We start from the raw sequence: 17328 nt of genomic DNA, 5'->3' as shown, positions 1-17328 counted from the left end.
TAACACATGTTTCCCATGCCAATAAAGCTTGAATTGAATTGAATTGAGAGAGAGAGAGGAGAGAGAGAGAGAGAGAGAGAGAGAGAGAGAGAGAGAGAGAGAGAGAGAGAGAGAGAGAGAGAGAGAGAGAGAGAGAGAGAGAGAGAGAGACCAAAGGGCATCAGTGCTCATAAATTGTCCGAAAGGATCTTAAAGGCTTTGAAGGTTAATTTCCTTACAGTGAAAGACTAATGAATACAGACTATTAAAAGTTAAAACATAGTAGTTATATGTAAACAGTGCAGGATATGAGAGGAAAGACCATGGGTCCACCCTGAGAATCAGCATAGTGATCAGAATGGTACCATATTGTGTTGAGTTGATTTGAAATTCCTGGGCCTCCACCAACACGATGAAGCGGTGTGTTGGCGTTAACTCGCCACAATCTCCTGCAGAGAGCCAAATAAACAACAGCATGAGGAACAACAACAGCGGCACCGGGTTCCAGTCAATACAGGAACCCCAGCCATAGAGGAGACAAAGGGTCCCTAGCCCCAGCAGAACCAGCAGACCACTCTCAGTGAGAACTTACAACACCAACAACCGATTCCACAAACCACCCCGCAGCAATCCCCAACCATTAAAACCCTATTAGAGATGGAGGAAATGCTTCGGCTAATTCTATCCTCTCTTTAGCAGTAACCTAGCACTACAGGTCCACTCTACCATAATCAGGAAGATTGCAGCTGCAGTGATTATACCAAAGCAATACAATTCAGCTGCAGCTGTTGTATTGAAATGATCATAGAACAAAATGAAACAACATTTAATCTCTCTTTACATGTTTTTTTTTTCAAGAGAGGTACTGCGTACGATACCTAAACTGCGTCACCTGACGCAGTAATCAGCCTGCTGAGTATGGACACAGGTGGCTGGTGGCGCCTTAATTGTAGGAGGACGGCTCATAGTAACGGCTGGAAAGGAGTTAATGGTTTGGTATCAAATACATCAAACACATGGTTTCCAAGTGCTTGATACCATTCCATTCAATCAATTCCATTCAATCCATTCCATTAATTCCATTCCATTCAATCCATTCCACTCGTTCCATTCCATTCATTCCAATCCATTCACTCAATTTCATTCAATCCATTCCATTCAATCCATTCCATTTAATCCATTCATTCCATCCCATCCAATCCATTCCATTCAATCAATTCCATTCAATCCATTGCATTAATTCCATTCAATCCATTCCATTCATTCCATTCCATTCATTCCAATCCATTCACTCAATTTCATACAATCCATTCCATTCAATCCATTCCATTTAATCCATTCATTCCATCACATTCAATCCATTCCATTTAATCCATTCATTCCATTCCATTCACTCCATTCTATTCAATCCCTTCAATTCCATCCATTCCATTCCATTCACTCCATTCTATTCAATCCCTTCAATTCCATCCATTCCATTCCATTCACTCCATTCCATTCAATCCATTCCATTCTATCCATTCCATTCCATTCACTCAATTCCATTGATTCCATTCCATTCACTCAATTCTATTCACTCCATTCCATTCACTCCATTCCATTCAATCCCTTCCATTCCATCCATTCCATTCCATTCACTCAATTCCATTCAATCCAGTCCATTCAGTCCATTCCATTCACTCCATTCCATTGATTCCACTCCATTCATTCCATTCAATCCATTCCATTCATTCCTTTCCATTCACTCCATTCCATTCACTCCATTCCATTCACACCTTCCAGCCATTATTATTACATGTACATTTTAGTAATTTAGCAGACGCTCTTTTCCCTTCAACAGCCTCCTGTGAGTACAGTGATGGTGAAACTGTGTTTGTGAAGGAGATATATGGACCCCAGGCATGGAGGAGTCCTGCACTCCCCTTCTCTTACATTGTGGGCTGGGATCCAAATAAGACTCAACAAGGTGACCTCTCCACTGCACCGTCTCCCCCATCTCCCTCCCTCCACATACTATAAGGGAAAGTCTCATAGCACAATGCCCTTACTACGGTGTGCCTCTGGGCTTTTGTGGGGCCAACTCTTAACATGGTCGAGCTAAAGAGAGCTGGGGGAGTTACTTGTAGTGAGAGACCACACAGATACTGCACAGGGTTCTGGCCCAGAGGTACTGTACTGTACCACTTTACGCGTTGCTCGCCCCTCTACCCACATTGCAGATGGAATTGTTGCACTATCTGACATCAGACAATGCTGTACCACTGCATTCAAGACAACGTAAGACACAGGAACCAAACAGGCACTGCTCTAGCAATGTTGGAAAATGACTGGTGCCTGAGAAGGATTGTATTGGGAGTTAGGACATTGTGCTAGAGGACAAAAAGTGTACAGTATGAGTACGTTCTAAATCAATTCATTTTCTCCAGAAGCTCCACAGAAATGACCAGTCCAGAATTACAGGACATCTCATTGGTGCATATAGATTTCCCAAAAGCATGCAGCAATCTAATAAAGGCCTTCGTGATATTTACTCATGAAAAGTTTCTAGGACAATGAAAAACAGGTGCTCGTTTGCTCAGCATTCAGTCTGAAATTCTCTACCTGCCTGAGGCTGTGGCATGGTTCACACAAACTAGCCATTCAAAATCTGATATCTTTCTCATTAAGAGCATGTGACCACCATTCTACATTCAAAGCGGAAAAACCAAGGTACTAATAGTAACAATTTATATAGTTTTAAAGGTTATTCATAATTCTTAAACACGTTCAATAATCAAGTAAAATACATGTAACTTTGTATGCAGTAGGCAGTAACCTACTATAGTTTATATTCCAAGGCAAACTGCGGGAGAAAAAAACATATTGTTGTTTTACTTAATGGACAGCAGGTGCCTCCTATCTTAAACATGTGCACCTCTGAAAAAAACACACCAATGTTCATCGTCAGGAAATGAGAAACAAATAGCCTTTTAAAATCACTTATAATGGCAGAGTCATGTTTGAAGGTTTATTTAAAGCTATAACTGCTCCTAAATTGTATTTTCTGTTTGCTTAATTGGGGCAGTTAAAGTTCTCCTTAGAGGTTAAAGCACTTAAGAATGTGGATCAGTGGAACACACTGACATAACCATATCCTGATAGTCCAACGGTGAGGCTTGGTACTGAAATGTCTGTCTGCTCAGTCCCTGTTCCCATGCCATGACAGCACAGTAAATTTATGTGCTCTGCTCTGAGCCCCTCCAGTTACTGCTGCAGATATCTCTAATGGCAATGAGGCATTCCATGCATAGTGTGGTGGCCTGGCCATCTCAGAACCACCCTGGCTTTCATCATCAAGGTAGAAACCGACATTCATTACATTTGATATTTTAGTCATTTAGCAGATGCTCTTATCCAGGGCGACATACAAGTTACTGCATTCATCTTAAGATAACTAGGTGATACAACCACTGCTGCCAGTCCATCTCATCTGGCCCAGAGTGGAGATTAAACTGGGATTTGTCCTTAACAATCCCACCACACCCACCCTAATCTCAGTTAAAGATGCAATCAGGATCTTAAGCACTTACAAATTCATAACATACTGTATGAATTGGAATTTGTAACATATCATATAATTGTAGCAATTTTTTTTACATAAACTAAATAGATAACGTAGTACACAATTTGATGACGTAGTACACAATCGTGCAGAATTTTCAGGGACCCATTTCGGGCACATGAGCACAACTTTCAAAACTACTGGCTGAAATGATACAAAACCTTTGGAGCATCACTTTAACAAAAATCTGTTAAGCCATTTAGCAGACGCTTTTATCCACAAGAGTCATGCATGCATTTAACATATGGGTGGTCCCGGTTCAGATGCTCCATACCATCTGGCAATGCATGGTCTGATGCTCGATACCATTTATGTTTACGTAGTCTGTACAAGAGAGATTACACCCACCCCAGCAAACTACATCTACGACGGTGTGTAATGAATTTATACATAAGGGGATGTGTGAGGACTTGGTGGGTTAAGTGTTGGCACCACATGCACAATACAAGTTCACAACAAACCACAGGAGGTTGGTGACACCTTAATTGGGGAGGACGGGCTCGTGGTAATGGTTGGAGTGGAATAAGTGGAACGGTATCAAATTCAACAAACGCATGGTTTCCATGGTTTCCAGGGGTTTGATTCCTTTCACTCCGTTCCGGCCCTTATTATGAGCCTCCCCTCACCAGCCTCCTGTGCAACGAAGCAATACGGAAAACAATTTCTGGAATGGATTAGTAAAGGAAGAGCTTTCTTGTAAATAAAAACATAAACTTGTGACCCAGCAAGTGTTGATTCCTAATTGAACTGTTCCCTCTCTCCGTACAGCCCAACCTGTCCTTCAGGACGCTGTGTCACATGGGAGGAAACTAGCTCAGGAAGACATGCGTCACTCATGTGCGGCATGAAGACATTCGTACGGTTACCTCTTGCCTCTGTAACTAATCTATACATCTGTGGCTGCGCGCCCCTGCACAGTGAGAATTCCTCTAGTCTCACACGACCCGCAAGCAGGTCTGGAATCAGTTTATACATTGTCATATCGTATGACCCCCCCCAACATAATGCGAAATGTGTGGAAATGGAAGGAGTCGGAACACATTGTGATGTCACTGTTGGTCTTTATGAGATTAGTTCAGGGATGACACGAGGTGATGATAAAGGTGGCCAGTAAAAGGTCAGGGTTGACTCTAATATGCTCCAGAGGCCATTGATGTGCCACAGAAAAAGGGATCCTTGTTTTTTCAGTTGGCTAGTTTCTGACATTTACTGTCTTCTTTATTTCCAACACTTTGTCCCTGATATAAAAATGTAAAAAAGCTCTGCAGTGATGTTCTCACTAGCTGGCCAGCTCGCTAGCAGTACTGTCTGTCAGTCGGGCTTCCCGAGCCTGCTTGTCTGTACAGCCCATCGATATGGAAACCTAGATACGCTGATGTCTTATAGTCGCTATGCATCAGAATGACACAGTTTGTCAGACATTTTAGCTGATTGGTATGTCAAATAGCAGATTAAGGTCCTACTGATTAAAACTACGGTCCAGCCCCTGATCCACTGATCCAGGTCAAGCAGAGATACCAGGAGCCATTAAACACACTGACGACATGATGAGGAACACAACTTTAGACCACACTGCAAGTAGCAGGGGATGAGTATCATGTAAACGTATTAAATACGCAGACCGGGATCTTAAGTACAACAAATTCATAACATATTATAGAAATGTATATCTTATAACATAACATAAGACATACAAACATTTGCAGAATGTAAAATATCATACAAAATGGATGACATAGTAGACAATTTGATGACGTAGTACACAGAAAATGGAGACCCGTTCTGGCTCGTGAGCACCATTTTCAAAACTACTGGCTGAAACTATACAAAAGGTCTGGAGCATCACTTTAAACCACAGTAAGAGCTTTGAGATAAGAGCTTTAACAGGAATCAAACTAGTAAAACGAGTCTGTCATGCTAAAGGTTGGTCACATACTTTACGATTTTCACTTTCAATCTAACTCTTACATATGCAACCCCCTTTGTCGCTCTGACTTCTAACCTCCTACAAAACGGTCTGACCTCGAGGCTGGCTCGTCAGTATGTCCTCAGTCTGGAGAGAAGCCAGATCCCCCAGGGGTCAGCCCCTACTGGGGGAGGAGGAGGAGGAGGGGGTGTTGACAGATATGGTGCTGATGGAGAGGAATGGCCTGCTGTCCCAAGCTGAGCAGACAGATGCTCAACAGGTCACACATACTCCCCCACAGTCCACCATACGCACTCACACAGATTGTAGAGTAGATCTATACACAGACTGACAGACACACTGAAAAACCTGCTTGGTCTCATAGACTAGATGTAACTTAGTAAATGAAAATCCGGGATACTCAAATTAGTATGATATGTTACATTTGGTATTGTTACATAAGACAGATGGTTTCTTAAGGCAAAAACGAAAGTGTAATGTGAATGTCTAGCAACCCAAAAGTTGTGAGTTCGAATCTCATCATGGACAACTTTAGTATTTTCGCTAATTAGCAAATGTTCAACTACTTACTACTTTTTAGCTACTTTTAAACTACTTAGCATGTAAGCTAAACCTTCCCCTAACCCTTTTAGTTAATCCTTCTCCTATCCCTAACATTTAAATTTAACTCCTAAACTTAACCCTAACCTTAACCCCTAGCCTGACTAATGTTAGCCAGCTAGCTAATGTTAGCCACCAAGATAGAATTCGTAACATATCATACATTTAGAACATTTTGCACATTTAGCAAATTCGCAACATATTATACAAATTGTAATTTGTAAGATATCATATGGAATGGATTATGGACATCCACAAATGAATACATACCATATGGAGCGTAACATATCATATATAGAGTGTCTCGGATCTACGTACAAAATACAAAATGCTGTGAGACCAGGTTGGAACACATCTAAGCTATCAGAATCCAAATCCCTACAACTCCACTGCGGTGATAAAACAACCATTCCCTAAATCCCCGTAGTTTGTTAAACTATTTACAGGAAAAACATGAATCAGTCAGGTCATAAATTCTATGTAATTGGCCAAAAGCCATTGTTGGAGGAGGTTGACTTGTTTACTAAACCTGACCTGTCAATGACCCTTCATGGTGTTCCTCCAAACTGAGAGGGAGGGGACTGGTCAGTTGACATAACCATTTGATCTTGCGGGTCTGGTTAGACCATAGAGATATATAGAGGACTCTAGACATTGCCTTTGAGGGCTTCCATCTTTAAAGTAGTTAACTGTGTGGGGATTCCTATGGGTTGGCAGCAGTCAGCCAATGATCAGAGCATTGTCTTCTTCTTCAAATTGGGATGCCTACAGATATAGGCTTTTAAATTGAGCCAGTTTGCTACAACAAGAAAATAATCCTGCAGCAACAGGACATGTGAATTATTACATGGATTATAATTCATGGACAATTTTTGTTTGGTAAATGTCTGAATTTTAAAGTGGAAATTACAAACTTTAGAATGCTTTTCAAACTCAAATACACTACACGTTTGCATTTCCTTTCTGAAAATTCCCAGCAACAAAAGAGCAATCAAATTACAATCCTACATCTGTAAGGTTTGCAATGGCTTTAAGCTATATCACCTCCATCTAATGGCCACAATGAATGAATGACAATATTGGTTGCACTGCTGGTGGTAAATCAACAAAGCAAGTTGTATGCTATTTAAAAAAAAATTTAAATGGACTACTTTGAAATGGAGACGTTACAGATGCCGTGACCGCAGATACAAAGACGAGGACTCTATCTATCTCTATGGGTTAGACATATCACTATACAGGAGGCTGTCCAGTCAGTGTGGTGTTCCTAATCCACTGTTATCAATCTCTCAGGGAACTCAAGTGATAACACCACATAATCACAGGGCTGTCTAACCTCATCAATTTGGACCCTCATAAAATGTTTTTGCTCAATGGTTGTTTAACTGCGTGATGTGGGGGAAAACAGAGCAAAACTGTCAGGGATAACACACACACTTCCTTCATACAGTTGTGACGTGCTGACATAGAATGACATGCTGGTTAGGGTGTTTGGATAGGGTCACAACTAACACCCTGGGGTTGCCTATAGGTCCCTGTCAGACCACGAGCCCTGCCACGTCAATATTGTGATTGTCTGAGTCACCAGTACAACAGAAACCTACAAACCACAACTAGAATGACCATTCATGTAGATACTAGACACAGTATTTGGTAATACGTTGGTTGTTGAAGGTAATGCAAAGTGGGACTAAGTGTTTCGTAATGTCACACCTTTCTATCACACCTGAGCAATTTCTTCTTTTTTTTCCCCAGAGCCAAGAATATGATTCAATTGCACCATTTCACATTTGGCTCAGGTCCCAGTTGGTATAAGTTTTGCATATCTGCATTGTGATCGTAATGTAATACAATCTGTGATAAAAACTCTAATTCACCCACAACATTGCCCCATGAGATTTCACATAAAAGGGTTTTACCATTCCACTTCCTTGAACTAGCGCGTGGGAGTGAGAGGGAAAGTACTTTGAAAATCTAAGAAATGGCAAACAGACACATGTATTTTCACTCAACCAAAGACCATGATGTTATTCATCTCCATGTGACAACAGAGTTTGTACGCATTCTATCAGGTGTTAGTATCCCCGACAAGGATAAACTAACCCGATTCTGTCAGCACTTCATTATGCCATCGGACATCAAGGCATGTGTTTTTCTCTGGGGAGAGAGTGGTACAAATAAACAGCAGTGAAAACATCCTAGTGAAGCGCTCAGTGTCAACAATGTCTGAAGTGCCTCTTCAATGGAGATGGGAGAGTGGAAAGGGGATTAGTCCAACTATCTCCCCAACCAATCACAGATCTCCACTGCGTACATATTATTAGGAGATTGTCATCAGAAAACAACCTCAGCACGCAAACTATCCAAAAGAGTCGCCAACAACAGTTAGGCTTTTTTATAAAGACTTTGCCAGTTTCGGCAACAACAACAACAAATACAGTGTATTCGGAAGGTATTCAGACCCCTTGACTTTTACCATTTTTGTTACGTTACAGCCTTATTCTAAAATGTATCAAATCGTTTTTTTCCTCATCAATCTACACACAATACCACATAAGGACAATGCAAAAACAGGTATTTAGAATTGTTTGTAAATGTATTAAAAATAAAAAACAGAAATATCACATTTACATAAGTACTCAGACCCTTTACTCAGTACTTTGTTGAAGCACCATTGGCAACAATTACAGCCTCAAGTTTTCTTGGGTATGACGCTACAAGCTTGGCACACCTGTATTTGGGGAGTTTCTCCCATTCTTCTCTGCATATCCTGTCAAGCTGTCAGGTTGGATGGGGAGCATCGCAGCATAGCTATTTTCAGGTCTCTCCAGAGATGTTCGATCGGGTTCAAGTCCGGGATATGGCTGGGTCACTCAAGGATATTCAGTGACTTGTCCCGAAGCCACTCCTGCGTTGTCTTGGCTGTGTACTTAGGGTCATTGTCCTTTTGGAAGGTGAAGGTCTTGAGCGCTCTGGAGCAGGTTTTCATCAAGGATCTCTCTGTACTTTGCTCCATTCATCTTGCCTTTGATCCAAACTAGTCTCCCAGTCCCTGCTGCTGAAAAACATCCCCACAGCATGATGCTGCCATCACCGTGCTTCACCATAGGGATGGCATTGGCCAGGTGCTGAGCGGTACCTGGTTTCCTCCAGACGAGACACTTGGAATTCAGGCCAAAGAGTTCAATCTTGGTTTCATCAGGCCAGAGAATCTTATTTCTCATGGTCTAACAGTCGTTTAGGTGGCTTTTGGAAAACTCCAAGTGGGCTGTCATGTGCCTTTTACTGAGGAGTGGCTTCCGTCTGTCCTCTCTACCATAAAGGCCTGATTTGTGAAGTGCTGCAGAGATGGTTGTTCTTCTGGAAAGTTCTCCCATCTCCACAGAGGAACTCTGGAGCTCTGTGAGAGTGACCATTGGGTTCTTGGTCACCTCCCTGACCAAGGCCCTTCTCCACCGGCCATCTCTAGGAAGAGTCTTGGTAGTTCCAAACTTCTTCCATTCAAGACATTTTTTGGTACCCTTCCCCAGATCTGTGCCTCGACATAATCCTGTCTCGGAGCTGTACGGAAAATTCCTTCGACCTTATGGCTTGGTTTTTGCTCTGACATGCACTGTCAACTGTGGGACCTTATATCGTCAGGTGTGTGCCTTTCCAAATCATGTCCAATCATTTGAATTTACCACAGGTCAAGTTGTAGAAACATCTCAAGGATGATCAATGGAAACAGGATGCACCTGAGCTCAGCAAACAGTCTGAATACCATTGTAAATTAGGTAATTATTTTTTCGCTTTGTCATTATGGGGAATTGTGTGTAGATTGATGAGGGAAAAAATATTTTATCTATTTTAGAATAAGGCTGTAACGTAACAAAATCTGGAAAAAATGCACTGTACATCCACCAACAGGAGCCATTATTTTGCACAAAGACTTCCATTGCCAAGCATTGTAGATCACAGCATTGCCTCACAAACATAGGACTGACTGATACTAATAATCTGGAACAATTTGCTAGTGTTAATATGGTAAAATAAATGCCCAATGCCCATCTAAGGGATACTTGTCATGCAAAAGAGAATTGAGATTTTTTCAATTAAATCCAAATATGGTTGCTATGATTACTGTACAGTGGCATGCAAAAGTATTCACCCCCTTGGCATTTTTACTATTTTGTTGCCTTACAACCTGGAATTAAAATTGATTTTTGGGGTGTTCGTATCATTTGATTTACACAACATGCCTACCACTTTGAAGATGCAAAATATTTTTTTATTGTGAAACAAACAAGAAATAAGACAAAAAAACTGAAAACTTGAGCGTGCAGAACTATTCAGCTATTTGTAACGTGGGAAGAAGGTGAGGACCAAAGCGTAGCGTGGTAAGTGTTCATCTTATTTAATGAAAAAACTGAACACTGAATAACAAACAACAAAGAAACAACCGAAACAGTTATGTCTGGTGCAGACACACTAAGACTGAAAACAACCACCAACAAAACACAATGGAAAACAGGCTACCTAAATATGGTTCTCAATCAGGGACAACGATTGACAGCTGCCTCTGATTGAGAACCATACCAGGCCAAACACAGAAATAGAAAATCATAGACAAACTAACAGACAACCCACCCAACTCACGCCCTGACCATACTAAAACAAAAGACAAAACAAAGGAACTAAGGTCAGAACGTGACACTATTACAGCTGCAAGTCTCTTGGGGTATGTCTCTATAAGCTTGGCACATGTAGCCAAGCTGGGATTTTTGCCCATTCTTCAAGGCAAAACTGCTCCAGCGCCTTCAAGTTGGATGGGTTCCGCTGATGTACAGCAATCTTTAAGTCATACCACAGATTCTCAATTGGATTGAGGTCTGGGCTTTGACTTGGCCATTCCAAGACAATTAAATGGTTCCCCTTAAACCACTAGAGTGTTGCTTTAGCAGTATGCTTGGGGTCACTGTCCTGCTGGAAGGTGAACCTCAGTCCCAGTCTCAAATCTCTGGAAGACTGAAACAAGTTTCCCTCAAGAATTTCCCTGTATTTAGCGCCATCCATCATTCCTTCAATTCTAATCAGTTCCCCAGTCCCTGCCGATGAAAAACATCCCCAGAGCATGATGCTGCCACCACCATGCTTCAACGTGTGGATGGTGTTCTCAGGGTGATGAGAGGTGTTGGGTTTCCTTGATGGCCAAAAAGCTCAGTTTTATTCTCATCTGACCAGAGTACCTTCTTCCATATGTTTGGGGAGTCTCCCACATGCCTTTTGGTGAATACCAAACATGTCTGCTTATTTTTTCTGGCCACTCTTCCGTAAAGCCCAGCTCTGTGGAGTGTACAGCTTAAAGTGGTCCTATGGACAGATACTCCAATCTCCGCTGTGGAGATTTGTAGCTCCTTCAGGGTTATCTTTGGTCTCTTTGTTGCCTCTCTAATGAATGCCCTCCTTTCCTGGTCCATTAGTTTTGGTGGGCGGCCCTCTCTTGGCAGGTTTGTTGTGGTGCCATATTCTTTTATTTTATAATAATGGATTTAATGGTGCTCAGTGGGATGTTCAAAGTTTCTGATATTTTTTATAAGCCAACACTGATCTGTACTTCTCCACAACTTTGTCCCTGACCTGTTTGGAGAGCTCCTTGGTCTTCATAGTGCTGCTTGCTTGGTGGTGCCCCTTGCTTAGTGATGTTGCAGACTCTGGGGCCTTTCAGAACAGGTGTATGTATACTGAGATCATGTGACAGATCATGTGACACTTAGATTGCACACAGTTGAACTTATTTAACTAATGATGTGACTTCTGAAAGTAATTGGATGCACCAGATCTTATGTAGGGGCTTCATAGCAAAGGGGGTGAATACATATGCACGCAACACTTTTCTGTTTTTAATTTTTTTTACATTTTTGTGTATGTCCATTACATGAAATCTAAATAAAAATCCATTTAAATTACAGGTTGTAATGCAACAACATAGGAAAAATGCCAAGGGGCATGAATACTTTTGCAAGGCACTGTACACACTCTGAATAACATTTTAGTTTTTATATTAACCTTATAAATTGTGTTTAATTTTGCGATAAACTAAATTATATCAACATGGTGAGATTTGGCAATGGAACACTATGAAACAGGTGAAAAAAGTAAACAGAGAGAGGAGCTAAATAAACTGTCTGTGTGTGTATGAGCAGTCCAGGCTAAGAGACAGGGCTCTGGGCAGCCAAGCACAAACCTTTATATTTCCACTTTATACAACAACAACAACACAATAATAAACGCAGTCAAGTCCCCAGGCAGAAAACAGCAGTCCACAGTCTACAGGTCTCCAGCCCGGCTACAAAAACATCTCAGTGGTAACATCAGGGGTCACGCAGAGCTTGATGTTAAACTGTGAAGAAACATGGCATGCTGCCACACAGATGGAGGAAAACAAAAAAAATGGAATACTCTGGCTGACTGGAGGTATTTGAGAGATTTGCATTTAAGATTAAAGCTGGCGGCGCTGAAACTGATCAGGCTCTTACACACAGCAGCAGGCTCACACAAGCTGACAGCATGCCGGGTGACATCTGCAATCACACCCTCTTTCAGATTTCCTCTGGGGGAGCCACTTGGAGATCCAGGGATCCTTCTTTGAAACTTAGACTCCCTGGTCAAGGAGGAGCCTCTTGGAGATCCAGGGATCCTTCTTTGAAACTTAGACTCCCTGGTCAAGGAGGAGCCTCTTGGAGATCCAGGGATCCTTCTTTGAAACTTAGACTCCCTGGCCAAGGAGGAGGGTGTGGGAATACCTGAGACCGTGCCAGGGGTAAATAGAGTATCTTAAGAGTGGTAGGTGATGCAACACAACGAAAAAGGAGAGCTCTGATAGTGAACTGTTTCTTTTGGACACCATTCAGTGACATCCCAACTCATTTAAAGCCACGCATCAGAGAGTAGAGGGCTTTCACCCTAAATGACCTTTAAATCTGTTTGAACAACTTGTTGCTGGGAGGGAGGTCTACAGTACCTGTGTTGATGGATGAGAACAAGTCAAGAGGATTTTTAAAAGTGAAAAGACTTAAAGATATCAATCTGGCCTGCATAGGCAGGGACAAACAGATATAGACAGGGACAAACAGATATAGACAGGGACAAACAGATATAGACAGGGACAAACAGATATAGACAGGGACAAACTGATATAGACAGGGACAAACAGATATAGACAGGGAAAAACTGATATAGACAGGGACAAACAGATATAGACAGGGACAAACAGATATAGACAGGGACAAACAGATATAGACAGGGACAAACAGATATAGACAGGGACAAACAGATATAGACAGGGACAAACAGATATAGACAGGGACAAACAGATATAGACAGGGACAAACAGATATAGACAGGGACAAACAGATATAGACAGGGACAAACAGATATAGACAGGGACAAACTGATATAGACAGGGACAAACAGATATAGACAGGGAAAAACTGATATAGACAGGGACAAACAGATATAGACAGGGACAAACTGATATAGACAGGGACAAACTGATATAGACAGGGACAAACTGATATAGACAGGGACAAACAGATATAGACAGGGACAAACTGATATAGACAGGGACAAACTGATATAGACAGGGACAAACAGATATAGACAGGGAAAACTGATATAGACAGGGACAAACAGATATAGACAGGGACAAAGAGATATAGACAGGGACAAAGAGATATAGACAGGGACAAACAGATATAGGCAGGGACAAACAGATATAGACAGGGACAAACAGATATAGGCAGGGACAAACAGATATAGACAGGGACAAACAGATATAGACAGGGACAAAGAGATATAGACAGGGAGATATAGACAGGGACAAAGACATATAGACAGGGACAAACAGATATAGGCAGGGACAAACAGATATAGACAGGGACAAAGAGATATAGACAGGGACAAAGAGATATAGACAGGGACAAAGAGATATAGACAGGGACAAACAGATATAGACAGGGACAAACAGATATAGACAGGGACAAACAGATATAGACAAGGACAAACATATATAGGCAGGGACAAACTGATATAGACAGGGAAAAACTGATATAGACAGGGACAAACAGATATAGACAGGGACAAACTGATATAGACAGGGACAAACTGATATAGACAGGGACAAACTGATATAGACAGGGACAAACTGATATAGACAGGGACAAACTGATATAGACAGGGACAAACTGATATAGACAGGGACAAACAGATATAGACAGGGAAAAACTGATATAGACAGGGACAAACAGATATAGACAGGGAAAACTGATATAGACAGGGACAAACTGATATAGACAGGGACAAACTGATATAGACAGGGACAAACTGATATAGACAGGGACAAACTGATATAGACAGGGACAAACTGATATAGACAGGGACAAACTGATATAGACAGGGACAAACAGATATAGACAGGGACAAAGAGATATAGGCAGGGACAAACAGATATAGACAGGGACAAAGAGATATAGACAGGGACAAAGAGATATAGACAGGGACAAACAGATATAGGCAGGGACAAACAGATATAGACAGGGACAAACAGATATAGACAGGGACAAACAGATATAGACAGGGACAAAGAGATATAGACAGGGAGATATAGACAGGGACAAAGACATATAGACAGGGACAAACAGATATAGGCAGGGACAAACAGATATAGACAGGGACAAAGAGATATAGACAGGGACAAAGAGATATAGACAGGGACAAAGAGATATAGACAGGGACAAACAGATATAGGCAGGGACAAACAGATATAGACAGGGACAAACAGATATAGACAGGGACAAACAGATATAGACAAGGACAATCATATATAGGCAGGGACAAACTGATATAGACAGGGACGAACAGATATAGACAGGGACAAACTGATATAGACAGGGACAAACAGATATAGACAGGGACAAACAGATATAGACAGGGACAAACTGATATAGACAGGGACAAACAGATATAGACAGGGACAAACAGATATAGACAGGGACAAACATATATAGACAAGGACAAACATATATAGACAAGGACAAAGAGATATAGACAGGGACAAACAGATATAGACAGGGACAAACAGATATAGACAGGGACAAACAGATATAGACAGGGACAAACAGATATAGACAGGGACAAACAGACTCAGTTGCACGCATGAACACACACACACTCTCTCTGACACACACACACACACACACACTTCCATACACACACACACACACACACACACACACACACACACACACACACACACAACCTCTCTTGCTCTCTCTGACACACACACACTCTCTCTCTGAAAAACACATACAAACACACACAAACCACAAACATAAAATGACACATCTAACTTTATCAGACTACAAAGCAGACTACAAAGTACAACTTTGCTGATGATGACTGGTGTGTAGAACTGGTGTGTATGGCAGGAATACCTGTAGTGTAGGACCAGCCTGTGAACCGTGAAGACATGTTTCCCCAGACCTTTGTGAGGCCACAGGACATGTTTCCCCAGACCTTTGTGAGGCCACAGGACATGTTTCCCCAGACCTTTGTGAGGCCACAGGACATGTTTCCCCAGACCTTTGTGCGGCCACAGGACATGTTTCCCCAGACCTTTGTGAGGCCACAGGACATGTTTCCCCAGACCTTTGTGAGGCCACAGGACATGTTTCCCCAGACCTTTGTGAGGCCACAGGACATGTTTCCCCAGACCTTTGTGAGGCCACAGGACATGTTTCCCCAGACCTTTGTGAGGCCACAGGACATGTTTCCCCCAGACCTTTGTGAGGCCACAGGACATGTTTCCCCCAGACCTTTGTGAGGCCACAGGACATGTTTCCCCAGACCTTTGTGAGGCCACAGGACATGTTTCCCCCAGACCTTTGTGAGGCCACAGCACATGCTTAACAAGCACTTTAATGGTTGTTTAACAAATTATGACAGCAACAGTCTTGCCAAGTCCAATCCGAAGCCAATACTTTTTGGGAGACAAAATATATGTAGGACAGAATGAAATGTTTAGAAAGGAAAGAGCAATGAAAGCTATGCAAAGCGTGTACCACACATAAAAATAAAACATGGATTTAAGTGACAAGGACTGTGTCTATTTCAGTACCACCATAAAAGCTATGTTGTAGTGAATGATAAGGCTTCCCTTGCAAAACTCTGAAGGGACAGAGCAGCTTAGTGGAGGGGTAAAAAACATCCACCTAAAATGAATGAGCAGGCATGTCCTGATTTGAGGATTTACTACCCCTAGAGACACCCAGTGAGAGGGGGGTATTTCTCTCAATCTGCCACACGATTAACAATTCAAACAATCACCTAGGATTCTGGATAATTAAACTTAACATGCCATAATTGTTCCCATACCCCTTTCCATCTCAGAGAATAAAAGCCCCCACGTTTTATTCAATGAAATTGTGAAATGTTGAGGAGAAAAGAGGGAGAGAGATTTTACAGCGGAGCTGAAAGCCAGCCAAATGCCGTAACAGCCCATTGGACAGATGCTTTCAATAAGGGACGTTACAGGACCACGCTTTTATTGCTTCTTTTACCCATATTTTGAGACAAATATGTACAGACTGGTTATTTCAATAAACCCCCTGACTCAAGACTCCATTTTCTTTCTAAACCATGGACGTTTGTAGGCATATTTATCCACACTGATAGCCAACATGTACATTGCATTTTTGAGCCCCCTAAGAAATCATGTGGCCCATTATCTTTTTTTTGTAAGGATTACCTTGTCAAGTAACTAAGCTGTTTAAAAAAATTCACTCCCCTCTCTAGTTATCTATGTTTTCATTCCAATTTAGGGAGTTTTCTTTGAGGTTGTATTTATCACGTTTTGGTTAAAAGCATGAGGGGTCGAGGAGAAGTAACAAACCCCTGTAGTGTGGAGGAGGGATATTACAACACATACAAACCGTGCATGTGTGCGCACAAACATATACAAAGAGTCCGACACATATACACATTCACAGCAGCTTCTGGAGGAAGTTTTACAGCTACAGGCCTCTCCCAGGGAAGTCCTATAAAATGGGTTTTACATTGTTAAGAGGCACAGTTATCCGGGCTGATTCGCCTGTTCTGAGCGCTGCTCTCTGACCCGCTCAGCGGACGTGTGCCGGTAACTGGTTTTACATCCCTTGAAGCCTTGAGGCACAGGTCACAGAAC

General features: G+C 41.9%; 1 protein-coding gene across 4 annotated transcripts in view; it reads right to left on the bottom strand.

Moving 5' to 3' along the window:
• The window catches only part of LOC112231416 (collagen alpha-1(XXIII) chain), a 106356-nt gene that overhangs the window by 81411 nt on the left and 7617 nt on the right, over positions 1-17328 (bottom strand). For 3 of the 4 annotated variants that reach the window (XM_042311295.1, XM_042311296.1, XM_042311294.1), the window contains exon 3: positions 345-428. The exons of the other annotated variant lie outside the window; for it this stretch is intronic. In XM_042311295.1, the coding sequence (XP_042167229.1) occupies positions 345-428 (84 nt within the window). The remainder of the gene's footprint in view (positions 1-344; positions 429-17328) is intronic. 4 annotated transcript variants of the gene reach the window in all.

Source organism: Oncorhynchus tshawytscha, linkage group LG33, assembly GCF_018296145.1.
Source record: "Oncorhynchus tshawytscha isolate Ot180627B linkage group LG33, Otsh_v2.0, whole genome shotgun sequence".
In the NCBI taxonomy this organism is placed as follows: Eukaryota; Metazoa; Chordata; class Actinopteri; order Salmoniformes; family Salmonidae; genus Oncorhynchus; species Oncorhynchus tshawytscha.
Note: the sequence above shows the minus strand (reverse complement) of the source record. Positions and strands in the feature narration are given on the sequence as shown.